At 36.8% G+C, this 14,443-nt stretch overlaps 1 protein-coding gene across 6 annotated transcripts in view; it reads right to left on the reverse strand.

Moving 5' to 3' along the window:
• Positions 1-14,443, reverse strand: part of MED13 (mediator complex subunit 13) — a 102,477-nt gene that overhangs the window by 21,062 nt on the left and 66,972 nt on the right. For 5 of the 6 annotated variants that reach the window (XR_013354282.1, XR_013354283.1, XR_013354284.1 and 2 more), the window contains exons 16-18: positions 13,313-14,229; positions 4,239-4,400; positions 722-945 (exon numbers count right to left, since the gene is read on the reverse strand). Coding sequence is in view for 3 of the 6 variants with exons in the window: in XM_077852389.1 (XP_077708515.1) it covers positions 722-945; positions 4,239-4,400; positions 13,313-14,229 (1,303 nt within the window). In the remaining 3 variants the exon portion in view is untranslated. The remainder of the gene's footprint in view (positions 1-721; positions 946-4,238; positions 4,401-13,312; positions 14,230-14,443) is intronic. The other variant, XM_077852388.1, reaches the window with a different exon arrangement.

Genomic DNA, 14,443 nt, shown 5'->3' on the forward strand with positions numbered 1-14,443 from the left:
TATTGTCAGTACCTGAGGCCCTAGACAATCAGAACTAGAATTTCTGTAAGTGTAATTTTTTTCCTGGCTATTCAACAATGCAACTCTTCGTTTCAAAAAAAAAAGATGTTTAAAAAAAAAAAAAAGATCCTAAGTGGCATATATATGCCCTCAATGGTTTTTCCTCAATATAGCAATTTCTACTGTGAACCATGGCACACACACCTAATGAACAGTTCGGGTCAAATGCTGTGAAGAACACCACTGGCTAGCATGAGAACTACACAACCAGTTTCACATCATTATTACCCATCCCAATCAATTCAACTTTCCAGTGTATTTCATACATAAACATACAAATTATAGTTTTAAAAAGCTACCTCTTTTTATATCTTAAATATTTTTATTTATTTATTTAAGAGAGAGAGAAAGAGAGTGAGTGAGCATGAGCCAGGGGGAGGGGAAGAGGGAGAATGGAAAAGCAGACTCCCAACTGAATGCTACTCTTATAAAATTTTCTTTAAATTCAATTAATTAACATAATGTTTTATTGGTTTCAGAGGGAGAGGTCATTGGTTCATCAGTCTTATATAACACCCAATGCTCATTACATCACATGCCCACCTTAATGTTCATCACCCAGTTACCCAGTCCCCCTACCGTCCTCCCCTCCGGTGACCCTGTTTTTCCTATGCCATAAGAGACTTAATTATAGGAATGCTACCTCTTTTTAAACACCTACCTCATATATTGCAGTGAGGTCTCTAAAAAAGCTTTTGGCTCCATTTAACAAGGCTTCATTTTCTGGACATAATACAACATAGGCTATATCTCTTTGAGATCCATAGGGTTCCAGCATAAGTCTCTCCCAATAGGGGAGTGCAAATGGAGAAAGCACCAGAAAATCATAATCATAACCCAACAAAAACGTAGGGATTGGCAGTGGTTCAGGGGATTCATCAGTTCCTAAATAAGAAAAACATATTTTAAGAAAAACATTTAAGAAAAGTTACGTGTCTTCCTTTTATTTAAATGTCAAAGTTACTGAAATCGTTATTATTAAAAATATTTTATTCAAGACAAAAATATCGGGATCCCTGGGTGGCGCAGCAGGTTTGGCGCCTGCCTTTGGCCCAGGGCGCGATCCTGAAGACCCGGGATCGAATCCCACGTCGGGCTCCCGGTACATGGAGCCTGCTTCTCCTTCTGCCTGTGTCTCTGCCTCTCTCTCTCTCTCTCTCTGTGTGTGTGACTATCATAAATAAATAAAAAAAAATTAAATTAAAAAAAAAGACAAAAATATCTAAAGCCAATCAATAATTGAGACTTTTCCACAGTTAGCAATTTGCTAAATGGCCTTTTCTTTTTAAAGATTTTGTTTATTTATTCATAGACACACACAGAGAGAGAGGCAGAGACACAGGCAGAGGGAGAAGCAGGCTCCATGCAGGGAGCCCAATGTGGGACTCGATCCCGGGACTCCAGGATCATGCCCCAGGCTGCAGGCGGCGCCAAACTGCTGCGCCACCAGGGCTGCCCTGCTAAATGAATGGTCTTAATGGAACATATGGCTTATACCTTTACATAGCTGTAAAAAAAAAAAATTAAGTTGAATGAAAAAACTTAGTGCAAAAGAAAACATAGGAGGGGAGTTTTATTTTCTATAAATTTGGATTGGAGAAAGCCTTTCTAAGCATAACGCAAAATATGCTCATTTAAAAGCAGATTAATCTGACTATATATATTTTAAAACTTGGCATAAAAAACACTATAAAAAAGCCAAATAATTAACACCAAATTGGGAGAAAGGTTTATAATGCATATGACAAAAAGGTTAATTTCCCTACCATATAAAGGCGACTTATATAAATCCCTAAGAAAATGATCAACAACCTAACAGAAAAATGGGTAAAAGATATGAACAAAATTCACAGAAACAGAAATATCTGATACGTAAACAGTGCTCAATCTCTTTAAGAGAAAGCAATTTTAATAGTGAACAATCATAACATTTACTATGTGCTAGGAACTGTTCAAAGATCTTTATACGTATTAACTCATTTAATCCTCACAAAAATCATATAAGGCAGATACTAATATGAATCTCATTTGAGAGATGAGAAAGCAGGAATGAAGAAGTTAAGCAACTGGGACACCTGAGTGGCTCAGTGGCTGAGCACCTGCCTTTGGCTCAGGTTGTGATCCCAGGTTCTAGGATCGAGTCCCACATCGGGATCCCCGGGGAGCCTGCTTTTCCCTCTGCCTATGTCTCTACCTCTCTCTCTGTATCTTTCATGGATTAATAAAAATTTTTAGTTAAAAAAAAAAAGTTAAGCAACTTATCCAATATCATACAAGAAGTGATAGATATGGAATTAGAGGCCAGGAACTCTATTCTTACAGTCTGTACTATTATATTTCTCAAAGTATAATAAAACAACCATTTTCACCCATTCACTCAGCACCTACTGGCAAGGGTTTGGGGAAACAGGTATTTTGCTGATGGGAGTTTAAACTGTTATATAGAGAGTAATTTGGCAGTACTAAAAAATAAATAAATAAATAAATAAATAGATAAATAAATAAATAAATAAATAAATATACACACAACAAAAGCATACATCCTTTAAGCCAGGAATGTATGCAATATAGAAAAACAGTTGTGATGATGATGACAGAAACAATAGGTCCATAAACACTGGTAAATGGATTGGTAAAATATCACCATACATAAAGAACGATGAAATATGTGAACCCATTAAAAATAAAGGTAGATAGGACAGCCAACCTGGTGGCTCAGTGCTTTAGCGCCGCCTTCAGCCCAAGGCATGATCCTGGAGACCTGGGATCGAGTCCCACATCGGGGTCTCTGCATGGAGCCTGCTTCTCCCTCTGCCTGTGTCTCTGCCTCTCTGTGTCTCTCATGAATAAATCAATAAAATCTTTAAAAATAAATAAGTAAATAAATAAGGTAGATCTATATGTACTGGTCAGTAAGGGGCAGAAGTGTGCATGTATGTGTCTACTACTTTTTTTTTTTAATATTTTATTTCTTTACTCATTAGAGACACACAGAGAGAGGCAGAGACATAGTCAGAGAGAAGCAGGCCCCACACAGGGAGCTCGATGTCAGACTCGATCACAGAACTGGTAGATCACACCCTGAGCTGAAGGCAGACGCCCAACCACTGAACCACCCAGGTGTCTCACTATTTTGGTTTTTTAAAAAATGTAAAAATATAGTTAACCTGCATTCTTCACTGATTGTCAATTTTTTTTAAATGATTATTTAGCCATTAAAAAAAGAAAAGGAAAATATGAGCAAATCTACTACTTCTGTACATAGTGCATTCTAAAACTATGCATGGAAGTCAAAGATTTCAATGTTAAAAACTATTATTCCAAATATATCTTAAAAGCTTCACTTCCACCTTTCAGAGACAATCTTCAAAAGATAATTCAAGTATTTTGAATGTTCTTTGCCTTGATAGATGACCATAAATCTTAATAGATATAGTTAAAGATTTTATTATATTAAAAAGCTCTTTTTATTTTATAGAGAGAGTAAGCACAGGCAGGGGGTGGGGTAGTGGGAGAGTGAAGCAGGGTCCCAACATGGAGCTTCCATCCCAGGACTCTGGGATCATAACCTGAGCCGAAGACAGACGCTTAACCAACTGAGCCATCCAAGCGCCCCAAGGATTTTAAGTAATCTCTATACCCAATGTGGAGCTTGAACTCACACCCTGAGATCAAGGGCCACATGCTCCAACAACTGAGCCAGCCAGGCACCCCTCTATGGTGATATTAGAGCATGCATTTGCTACTTTTAAAACCAGCAAATTTCTGCCTTTTCTTTTTTTTAATGAAGAACTAGCAGTCTTTCATCACTAGTATTATCCCCTCCTTTTTTGCCCCATTCTTCATTCAACTTTGTAAAATGATAATTTACAATGAAAGTAGTGTTCATTTAAAAAAATTGACAGTATGATTCTTCTTCATATAAAACCTTAATTGATTAGTCTAATCTGTAAAAATAGATTTAAGTGAAGCTGTTCTTTCTGAAGAAGAGGAGAGCCTAGTAAAGTGAATGTTGGAAATGTCTGAAGTAATGAAGGCTAAGATTTACCACACTAGTCTTAAGTCAAGTATATGCCATAAAAATATTTAAGGAAAACAAATGTGCTTATTCCAAGTTGGGCACAAAAATGGAGGGCTGATATAAAATCAGTCAACACACATTAATATAAATTACTTACCATAAGAGCCTCGGCCAGCCATTTTATGAAACTGTTGCCAAGTGAGAGGACCTTGAACTCCCCAAGGCCTTACTGTTCTTTTTTTCTGAATAGCATCCTGAAGAACTGGCTGAAGAAATAGGAGCATTCGAAGTATATCCTGTGAACACTGCATACTCACATCTACAACCATTAAAAAAAAACAACTAAGAATTGTGATTGCCAACACAAAGAAATAAAACTTAATCATAACAAAATACATGAAAGCTCAACTTTCATCAAGATTAAGCATTTGCTTGTGCAAAGAACTATATTAAGTTCTATTTCAAATAGTCTGTAGAAATGGTTCTTTTGGGGCAGCCTGGGTGGCTCAGCGGTTTAGCACAGCCTTCGGCCCAGGGCCTGATCCTGGGGTCCCAGGATCGAGTCCTGCGTCGGGCTCCCTATGTGGAGCCTGCTTCTCCCTCTGCCTGTGTCTCTGCCTCACTCTCTCTCTCTGTCTCTCTCATTAATGAATAAATAAAAAAATCTTAAAAAAAAAAGGTTCTTTTAGATACTTACCTAGAACAGACATAATGTTATAACTCTTCTCCATAAAAGTCATTCATTAGCTCACTAATCAATCTGTAATTTTTTAAAAATTTATTTATTCATGAGAGACACAGAGGGAGGCAGAGACACAGGCAGAGAGAGAAGCAGACTCCTATGGGGAGCCTGATGTGGGACTGGATCCCAGGCCCCAGAATCATGACCTAAGCCAAAGACAGACGCTCAACCACTGGACCATCCAGGCGCCTCAATTTATAAATTAATCAAATTATTTCTTTTTTTTGCATTTGTTTTGATTGTTTTTGGTGCCTGTATTTTCCCAGAAAGAACTCTACCTCATATTGAAATGAGTTATAAACTGTGTACTTTAATAACCACCACTATGGTAAAATGATCAGATAGATAAGACTGGTTACATTGACTAAAGTTTAATTTGGGAAAAACAGACTGTAAACAATGCTGAAATACAGAACTTATACAGTAACAAACTTACTTGTACTATAAAAAGTGTTATAATATCCATTAATATTTTATATATCTAGACTTACAGATTTATAGATATTATTATGACTTGTATTTCTGACCAACTATCAAAATGAATATGAAAGATACTGCTCTTAAATGTCAAATGGCTTAAAAAAAAAATCACTAAATGTTACTGATATAATTAATCCGCACCCCCAGTTCATTCAGTTGTACCATTAAACATGTTTGAGCACTTGTACATTAAATTATTCAACTTTAATTATTATCATTGCCTAATTTGTTATTTCTGGCTTTCAATCCCTAGACCTAAATAATGTACAGAATTATAAGTAATTTAATTTCAGATATATTGCTTAGTAACTATTATGTTTAAATAAACTACTACTGTAGGTTTGCCTGTGTGGCTCAGCTGGTTGGGCATCTGACTCTTGATTTCGGCCCAGGTCATGATCTCAGGGTTGTGGTATTAAGCCTCATGCTGGGCTCCACACTGGGCATGGGGCCTGCTTAAGATTCTCTCTTTCCCTCTCATTCTGCCCCTCCCTAAAAAAATACATAATAAATAATAGAATATGTAGTCATTTAAGTAACAACAGAGTTATCAGAAATGGACTAATGACTTACACACTGGTAAATCAAAGTAAGTTACAAAACTATCTATCTGGGCAGCCCAGGTGACTCAGCAGTTTAGCGCCACGTTCAGCCCAGGGTGTGATCCTGGAGACCTGGGATTGAGTCCCACGTTGGGCTCCCTGCATGGAGCCTGATTCTCCCTCTGCCTGTGTGTCTGCCTCTTTCTCTCATGAATAAGTAAATAAAATCTTAAAAAAATAAATAAACTGAATTCATAATCAAAATCTTCCCACAAAAAACACTGTCTATAGAAGACGGTTTACACAAATAGTATAAAATACAATTATATGTATTCATATCTAAATATTCACATAAAATGAAATCTACAAAAAGTTGCTATTGATAAGGTTGTTTATTATAGGCATATGGGAACCTTTTGAAGACATATATGCTGAGGTATCTTAAGAAATTCTGTCCTGGGTTTAGCTCAGAAATTTTTATTTCGATTTTAATTCAGAAAGATTCTCAAATACTTTTTCATTCTCTTAGAAAACATTTTTATTGAAAACCTACCATGGGCCAGGAATTATGCTAGCTGTGGGGAACACTGTGTAAATAAATTCTTATTCACGTCTTGAAGGGTCTTTATAATCTTGTGGGCGAGAGTGCCATGGAAAAGAAATATAACTGTATATAATGACAGGTGCTAGGTCTCTATTAAAACTGAAACCTGATTGGAAACAATGATAACAAGATTATAAATGGGTATGCCTGGGTAGCTCAATTGATTAAGAGTCTGCCTTTGGCTAAGGTCATGATCCAGGGATCAAGCCCTATGAATGGCTCCCTGCTCAGTGGGGAGTCTGCTTCTCTCTGCCAATCTCCCTCACTCATGCTCTGTCAAGTAAATAAATATAATCTTTAAAAAAAGAAGGTTATAAATGATTTTTAAGAGTGATCATGAAGGACAGACACATAGATCAGTAGAACAGAACTGAACATCCAGAAATCTCTTATTTATGGTTAATTTATTTTGACAGGGTGTCAAGACAATTTAATGGAAGATAATCTTTTTAACAAATGGTTCTAAGACTGTTGGATATCCACATGTAAAAGCTTATACCTATTAACACAAAAATTAGTTTGGAATGGATTATATACCTAAATATAAGTGCTCTAACTATAAAACTCCTAGAAGAAACACAGTAATAATTCATGACTTAGGGTTAGGAAAAGCCTTTTTAGATATGACACCAAAAGCACAAGCAACAAGAAAGTAAGTATGCGAAGTTCATTAAAATTAAAAACTATTCTGCCTCAAAGGATACCATCAAGAAAGTAAAAAGACAACCCAGAGAATAGAAAATATTTGCAAATTATGTATCTGATGAGAGACTTGTATCCAGAACATATAAAGAACTTACAATTCAATGATAAAAACAAAAGTCTCATTAAAAAATGCGACAAAAGCTCTGAAAAGACATTTCTCCAAAGATATACAAATGGATAATAAGCACATGAAAAGTCATTAAGGAAATGCAAATCAAAACTACAATGAGATGATACTTCACACTCAATATGATGACTATAATCAAAAAGACAATATGACAAGTGTTAATGATGTGGAGAAAGCAGAACCCTCACACATTGCTGGTGGGAATCTACAATGGTAGAGCTGCTTTGGAAAACAGTCTGGCAATTCCTCAAAAGGTAAAAGAGTTCTAGGACCCAGTAAGTACACCCACGAGTAATGAAAACATATGTTCACATAAAAACTTGTACACAAATGTTCACACCAGCATTATTCTTAATAGCCAAGGAGTGGAAACAACCCAAACATCCATCAACAGATGAATGGATAAAGTGTGGTATACCCAATACAAGAGAAAATCATTTGTCAATAAAAAGCAATTAAGTACTAATGCATGCTAAATGGATAAACTTTGAGAACACTATGCTAAGTAAAAGAAACCAATCATATGGTGTATGATTCTACTTATGTGAAATGTCCAAAACAATCTATATGGAGAGAATGTAGTTGACTGGCATTGAGGGGGAGGGTTTGGAGGGAACTAGGTAGTAAATTCTACTGGGTATGGATGATACCCAGTAGTGGGTCATAGTGATGAAATGTTCTAAAACCAACAAGTGGTGATGGGTACATAACTCTGTGAATACAGGCATATCTTGTTTTGTTGTTTCACAATTTCTTACAGGTTGATAGTTTCTGGCAACCACGTAACAAACAGGTCTATTGGTGTCATTTTCCCAATACCATATGCTTACTTCGTGTCTCTGTCACACTTGAGTAATTCTCCCAATATTTCAGGTTTTTTTATTATTACGATATATGTTGCAGTGATCTGTGATCCATTAGTGATCTTTCATGTCGCTATTACAAATTTTGGAGGACCCCATGAACCATGCACATATATATAAGATGGCATATTTGATAAATGCTGACTGCTCCAGAATTGGCTGTTTATCTCTCTCCCTCTCCTTGGGCCTCTTTATTCCTTGAGACACAACAATATTGAAATTAGACCAGTTAATAACCTTGCAAGGCCTCTAAGTGTCAGGTGAATGGAAGAGTTGTACATTAAATCAAAAGCTAGAAATGATTAAGCTTAGTGAGGAAGGCATGTTGAAGGCCCACAGAGGCTGAAAGCTAAGTTGCACCAAATAGCCAAGTTGTGAATGCAAAAGAAAAGTTCTCAAAGAAAATTAAAAGTGCTACTCCAGTGAACACGCAAATGAGATGAAAAGTCCAAGGTTTTGCCAATATGGAGAAAGTTTTAGTGGTCTGGATAGAACACATTTTCTTAAGCCAAAACCTAATCCAGAGCAAGACCCTAGAGAGAGGTGAGGAAACTGCAGAAGGAAAATCGGAAGCTAGCGAGGTTGGTTCATAAAGTTTAAACAATAAAGCTGTTGAAGAAGAATGGTCTTAAGAGTGCTGTAATGGTATGAATGGGCAGAAATTTGGGCAATTTTTACTTCTATTTCTCTGCACTGTCGGGATTCATTCCTTTCAGCAAGTATGTATTTTTTTCATAACTAGAACAAAGCTTTCCCTATCATGAAAAAAATAAACATTACCATTAAAATACACAAACTATAGCTTTTACGTTTGTAATTTCTTCAAATATTTTAAAACAACTTGGACATCTACTATTTGCCAGGCACTGTTTTAAGTACTGGGGTATATCAACAAACAAAACACACAAAAACCCTAGCATGTACACAGAACTTGCACTGGGGAAATTTAATGGAGAGACAATTAATCAACAAACTACACAGTATGTTAGAAGGTAATACAAACACTACAGAAAAAAGCAAAAGGAGGAGGATGGAGAACATGAAGAGGAGTTTCTAATTTTATACTAAGAAAATGACATCTGAGAAGATTTTGATTTTTTTACATTAGGTTCCATGCCCAGCATGAAGTCCAACATGAGACTTGAACTCACGACCCCGATATCAAGACCTGACCTGAGATCAAGTCAGATGCTTAACCACCTGAGCCACCCAGGTGCCCTGACATCTGAGAAGATTTAAAGGAGACAAAAGATGGTTTACCCTTGTAAACATACGAGGGAAAGGTGTCCCAGACAGGGGAAACAATTAGGGCAAAGGCCTAATGTAGGACCTTTTCTTTCATGAGACTGCTGTAGTTTAACGAAGTACTCCAATATTATACAATATTACAGTATTTTTTTAAAAAAATATTTCATTTACTTATTTGAGAGACAGCAAGCTTGTGCAAACACAAAGATGAGGAGCAGAGGAAGAGGGAGAAGCTGACTCTCTGCTGAGTAGAGAGCCCTATCTGAATCCCAGGACCATGAGATCATGACTAAAGCCAAAGGCAGACACTTAACTGACTGAGCTACCCAGCTGCCTTTTGAATTACTTTAAAAAAAAAATATCTATTTAAGTAATTTGCACCCAACCAGGGACTTGAATTCATGACCCCAAGACCAAGAGTGGAGTGCTCTTACAACCGATCTAAGCAGGCACCTCTGTTTAGAATTATTTTTTTAAAAAAGATTTTATTTATTTATTTATGACGGGGGGGGGGGGGGTGGGGGCAGAGGGAGAAGCAGGCTCTGTGCAGGGAGCCCGACGTGGGACTTGATCCTGGGTCTCCAGGATCACACCCCGGGCTGAAGGTGGTGCTAAACCGCTAGGCCACCACGGCTGCCCTGTTTTGAATTATTTTAACACAAGTTGTTAGGATGAAATTTATCTCTATGGCTGTAAAGTTTCCTATTTATATCAATGTTTATTGTTACACAAAACACGCTGAGGCTTGATATTTTCTTTCTGGCAAATAAGTTGGTCCTTTTAAAAAACTTTTATCAAGGTAAAACTGGCATAAACATTAGTTTCAGGTGTACAATGTAATGATTTAATATTTGTATATATTGCAAAATGACCACCACAGTGAAAAACACTTAACACTTAACATCCATCACCATACATAGTTACATATTTTTTCTTGTGATAAAAACTTTCAAGATGAGTTGGATCTTAAAAACAAATAATAGAAATAGAGTACCACTAAGGCTACTGCTTCTGCTATTACTACTAATTGCTAATATCTGAGTTCTTAGTTTGTGCCAGGCACTACTCTCTGTGTTACATAGAACACTGATCCTCCTCTCAAGCCTATTTGGGACAAATACTATTATTGACACAATTTAAGAAAATTGAGGCACAGAGAGATTAAATAACTTGCCCATGGTCACAGTATATAGTGATAAAGCAGTATTTCAAACTCAAGCAGTCGGCCTCCACAAAATATATTCTTAACTACTACCCATGTTTGAAACAATCTTGCCTTTTGAACACCTATGACATTCATTTATACCTTTTCCTTTTTTAACTTGGTGCTTGAGTTTAAGTAGTTCAATGCATCATCAAACTATGTCATGAACAAAATATTAACCATTGGTCCAAGTACTGCCCTCCTATACCACAAATTTTCTTTAATAATAATAACATTATGAACAACTACGATCTCATAGATCAAGAGCTAGAACATCACCAGAACAATCTTATTAGTGCTTCTCCCTGTTCTATCCTTCCCTCAACTTTTGAAAATTACCACTATCTTAATTTCATGAGCATCTACGAAATATTTAGTTTTACTTGTTTTAAAGCTTTACAAAAAGGTAACTTACCATTTATAATCTTCTAGGACTTGTTCCCACACTCCTTCCCCTCAATATTAAGATTCATTTGTTTGTTATATATAGTTTTATTCATGTTCGAACCATACAACATTCTATCTGTACTACCATAATTATTTATCCATTCTCCTGTCAATGGGCATTTAGGGTATTTTTATTTCTTTCAACCCTGCATTATACTTTTGGTTCTCTGAGTAGTATCTAAGCAATTTAAAGGTAGGGGATATTATTTTGCACGTGTCAAAAAAAAATGACAGAATTAGTGAATGACACATGGACCAAATATAAGTTATTATATGGCACACATCACCTTAGAAAAGATCTTTACCAAAAACCGTATTTTCAAGGAGGCTAATTTTCTGTACAATAACCAAGGGTTAGAAAAGTTAATGGTATACTGAGATATCTTTTTAAAAGTATTAGGTTGTTTGTGCCTGAAAGAAAAATATCTAGTTGATTATTTTAATAATTGAAGCTTTTATTAATATAGTACTTACTATGTTCCAAGCACTGTAATAAGCACTTAATATGGATTAGCTCATTAGATCTTTTTTTTTTTTTTTTTTTTTAAAGATTTTATTTATTCATGAGAGACACAGAGAGAGGCAGAGACAGGCAAAGGGAGAAGTAGGCTCCATACAGGGAGCCTGACGTGAGACTCGATCCCGGGTCTCCAGGATCACACTCTGGGCTCAGGCAGCGCTAAACTGCTGCGTCACCAGGGCTGCCCCTCGTTAGATCTTTAGAACTCTATGTAAAGTATCCAACATTGTAACTGTATAACATTATTTGACACTGATGACCATTTTCTCCTTCAACCATTTCCCATACTTGGCTTCTAGGGCATCATACTCTCTTGGTTTTCCTCTCACCTCCTTGTTTCCTATCCTGGATCCTCCCCTTCTTCTCTACCTCTAAACATCAGTTGTATCCGTGGACTTCTCTCTAGTCATTCTCTAGGTTGTTTGATCTAACTCCCCAGATTTTTTTTTAACTCCCCAGATTTTAATATTGAAAATTTCCAAAAAGAAAAAAAATGTTTATAAAGATTTTATTTATTTATTTGATGGAGAGAGCAAGAGAACACAAGCAGGGGTAAGGCAGAGGGAGAAGCCAGCTCTCCATGGCCCAATGCAGGGCTCAATCCCACCCTGGTATCATGACCTACCACTGAAGGCCGACACTTAACTGACTGAGTCACCCAAGGCACCCCAAGAGAAAACTTTAATCTACAACTCCAACCACTCCCCTGAATTAATTAAGATTTTATTTATTTATTCATGAGAGACACAGAGAGAGAGAGACAGCGCACACACCAGAGACACAGGCAGAGGGAGAAGCAGGCTCCATGCAGGGAGCCTGACATGGGACTCGATCCTGGGTCTCCAGGATCAAGCTCTGGGCTGAAGGCGGCGCTAAACCACTGAGCCACCCGGGCTGCCCCACTCCTCTGAATTTAAAACTTGTATCTCCAAATGTGCATTTGAACTCCTCCCTCAACGTTTCCCTCCTCTATAATTAGACCCATCATTCATTTTGCTGCTCAAGCTATCCTTGATTCCTCATCTTCTCTTGTATCAGCAAATCTTGTAGGTTCTATTTCCCAAATATACCTAGAACCTACTAGTCATATTTCTATTGCTAAAGGCAGACACTTAACTGACAGAGATACCTAGGTGCCCCAATCTTGTCCTTTTCCACACCTTTCCCCTTCCTTTTTCTTCAAAGCATTTGTCACTATCTAACATTATATAATTACTTCTCTTTTTTTGTTTATGTCTTCCCCACTAAATTATAGGCTCAAATAGGGCAGGAAGTATGTTTGCTTCATTTAATGCTGTACTTTATAAAGGAACAGTGTGTAGCACATATCAGGCGCTCAGTAAATATTTAATGAGTGAAAGAATGTTGAATAAAGCAGACAACTAGTAATTTTCTGCTAATTAACATCTGCAAAGTGCCTTTTATACTCCTACATAAGGACATAATTACAGACTTACAATAACCATACTTTTATTGGTGAAATTAAACTAAACTGCTAGGAAATTCTCCCTTTAACAATGTCATTCAAAAGGAGTTTTAAGTATAAATTTAAATTCTCTATTAGCTACTTGGAAAACTGCCTTTAAAAAAAAAAAAAAAAAAAAAAAAAAGAAAACTGCCTTTAGTACTATTTCCTAAGAAAAACAATCCAAAAACAAAAAACAAAAAACAAAAAAAACCCCAGAAATTTAAAACAGTCATACAACTAAGGGAAAGTAAACAGAAAAATTATCCCATTAGGATACTTACCATTTCTTTTGGACCAGGGATGTAGGCATGAACTTTTCACAAGTGCTTCATCAACTTTTCCACCTGACATGTTATCCATGAATTGACGCCCATGTTCTAATGCAAGGTAGCAGTCATTGCAACAGTCCCGCTCTTCAACACGTACCCAATTACTAATTACACCAATTCTGGGAAAAGGGTCTTGGTCTGCTGCTCCGAAGGGTGAAAATAAATTAGTGCACTGATCTTGTAGCAATAATATCAATTCATCTGGGAATTTTTCAGATTCCTTTAATCCTCCATTAACATGTTCAGCAGAAGTAGCCCTGAGAGCTTCAAAACGTTTTTCTGCTTCTTTGCCACATTCTGTGTTGCGTCCTATGATATCTAGTTCATCTTCAAGAAATAATCCTGAATTGTTTCCAAATTTTCTATTCATGACAGCACTGAAGCCACAGGTACACCTATACTGTGCTTCCTGCATTGGATCTGGAATGTAAACTCCAACATCGGCACCCTTGATATTCATATTGCAGACACAGATACAGCAACTATCAAAGTTACAGTCTTTAAATAAATTCATAACTGATTCTGAAAGAATGAGATTTACATAAAGACTGTGTGCTTCAGGGATGGAGGGAACAGTTGCAGGTTCAACAGAATTAAGGGGTCTGCATGTGGATGGGGTGGAAGCTGGTGAATACAAGTCTGAATTTTCATATTTGACTGAACCTTGAGCACTAGCAGGTCCACCAGCTCGGGGAGTCCTTGGAGTCCTTGGAGTCCTTGGAGTCGGAAACCTAGGCGTAGATGGAGAAGGAAGAATTCCTGCTCCACTGTTACTAGGAGGGGCGCTGCTCGGAGGCATCCCAAAAGAAGTATGAGTTTGAGGTGTGTAAGCAGGACCATATTCTTGATCAATAGTACTTCCATCACTACTGTCACAAAGATAAAAGAAAATCAAACACATAGAGGAACATATTAGTAATATGAAATAGAACTAAAAATGTCCCAGTATTTTTCAGTAACGCTGAAAATTATGAAAACACAATTAGTGCAAAAATTACAAGTATAAAAAAAAAAATTACAAGTATAATTAAAGTATATTTCTGGTTAATACATCCACTCTAGGTGACCATTGTGGTCCAACCA

This window comes from Canis aureus, chromosome 16, assembly GCF_053574225.1.
Source record: "Canis aureus isolate CA01 chromosome 16, VMU_Caureus_v.1.0, whole genome shotgun sequence".
NCBI lineage: Eukaryota > Metazoa > Chordata > Mammalia > Carnivora > Canidae > Canis > Canis aureus.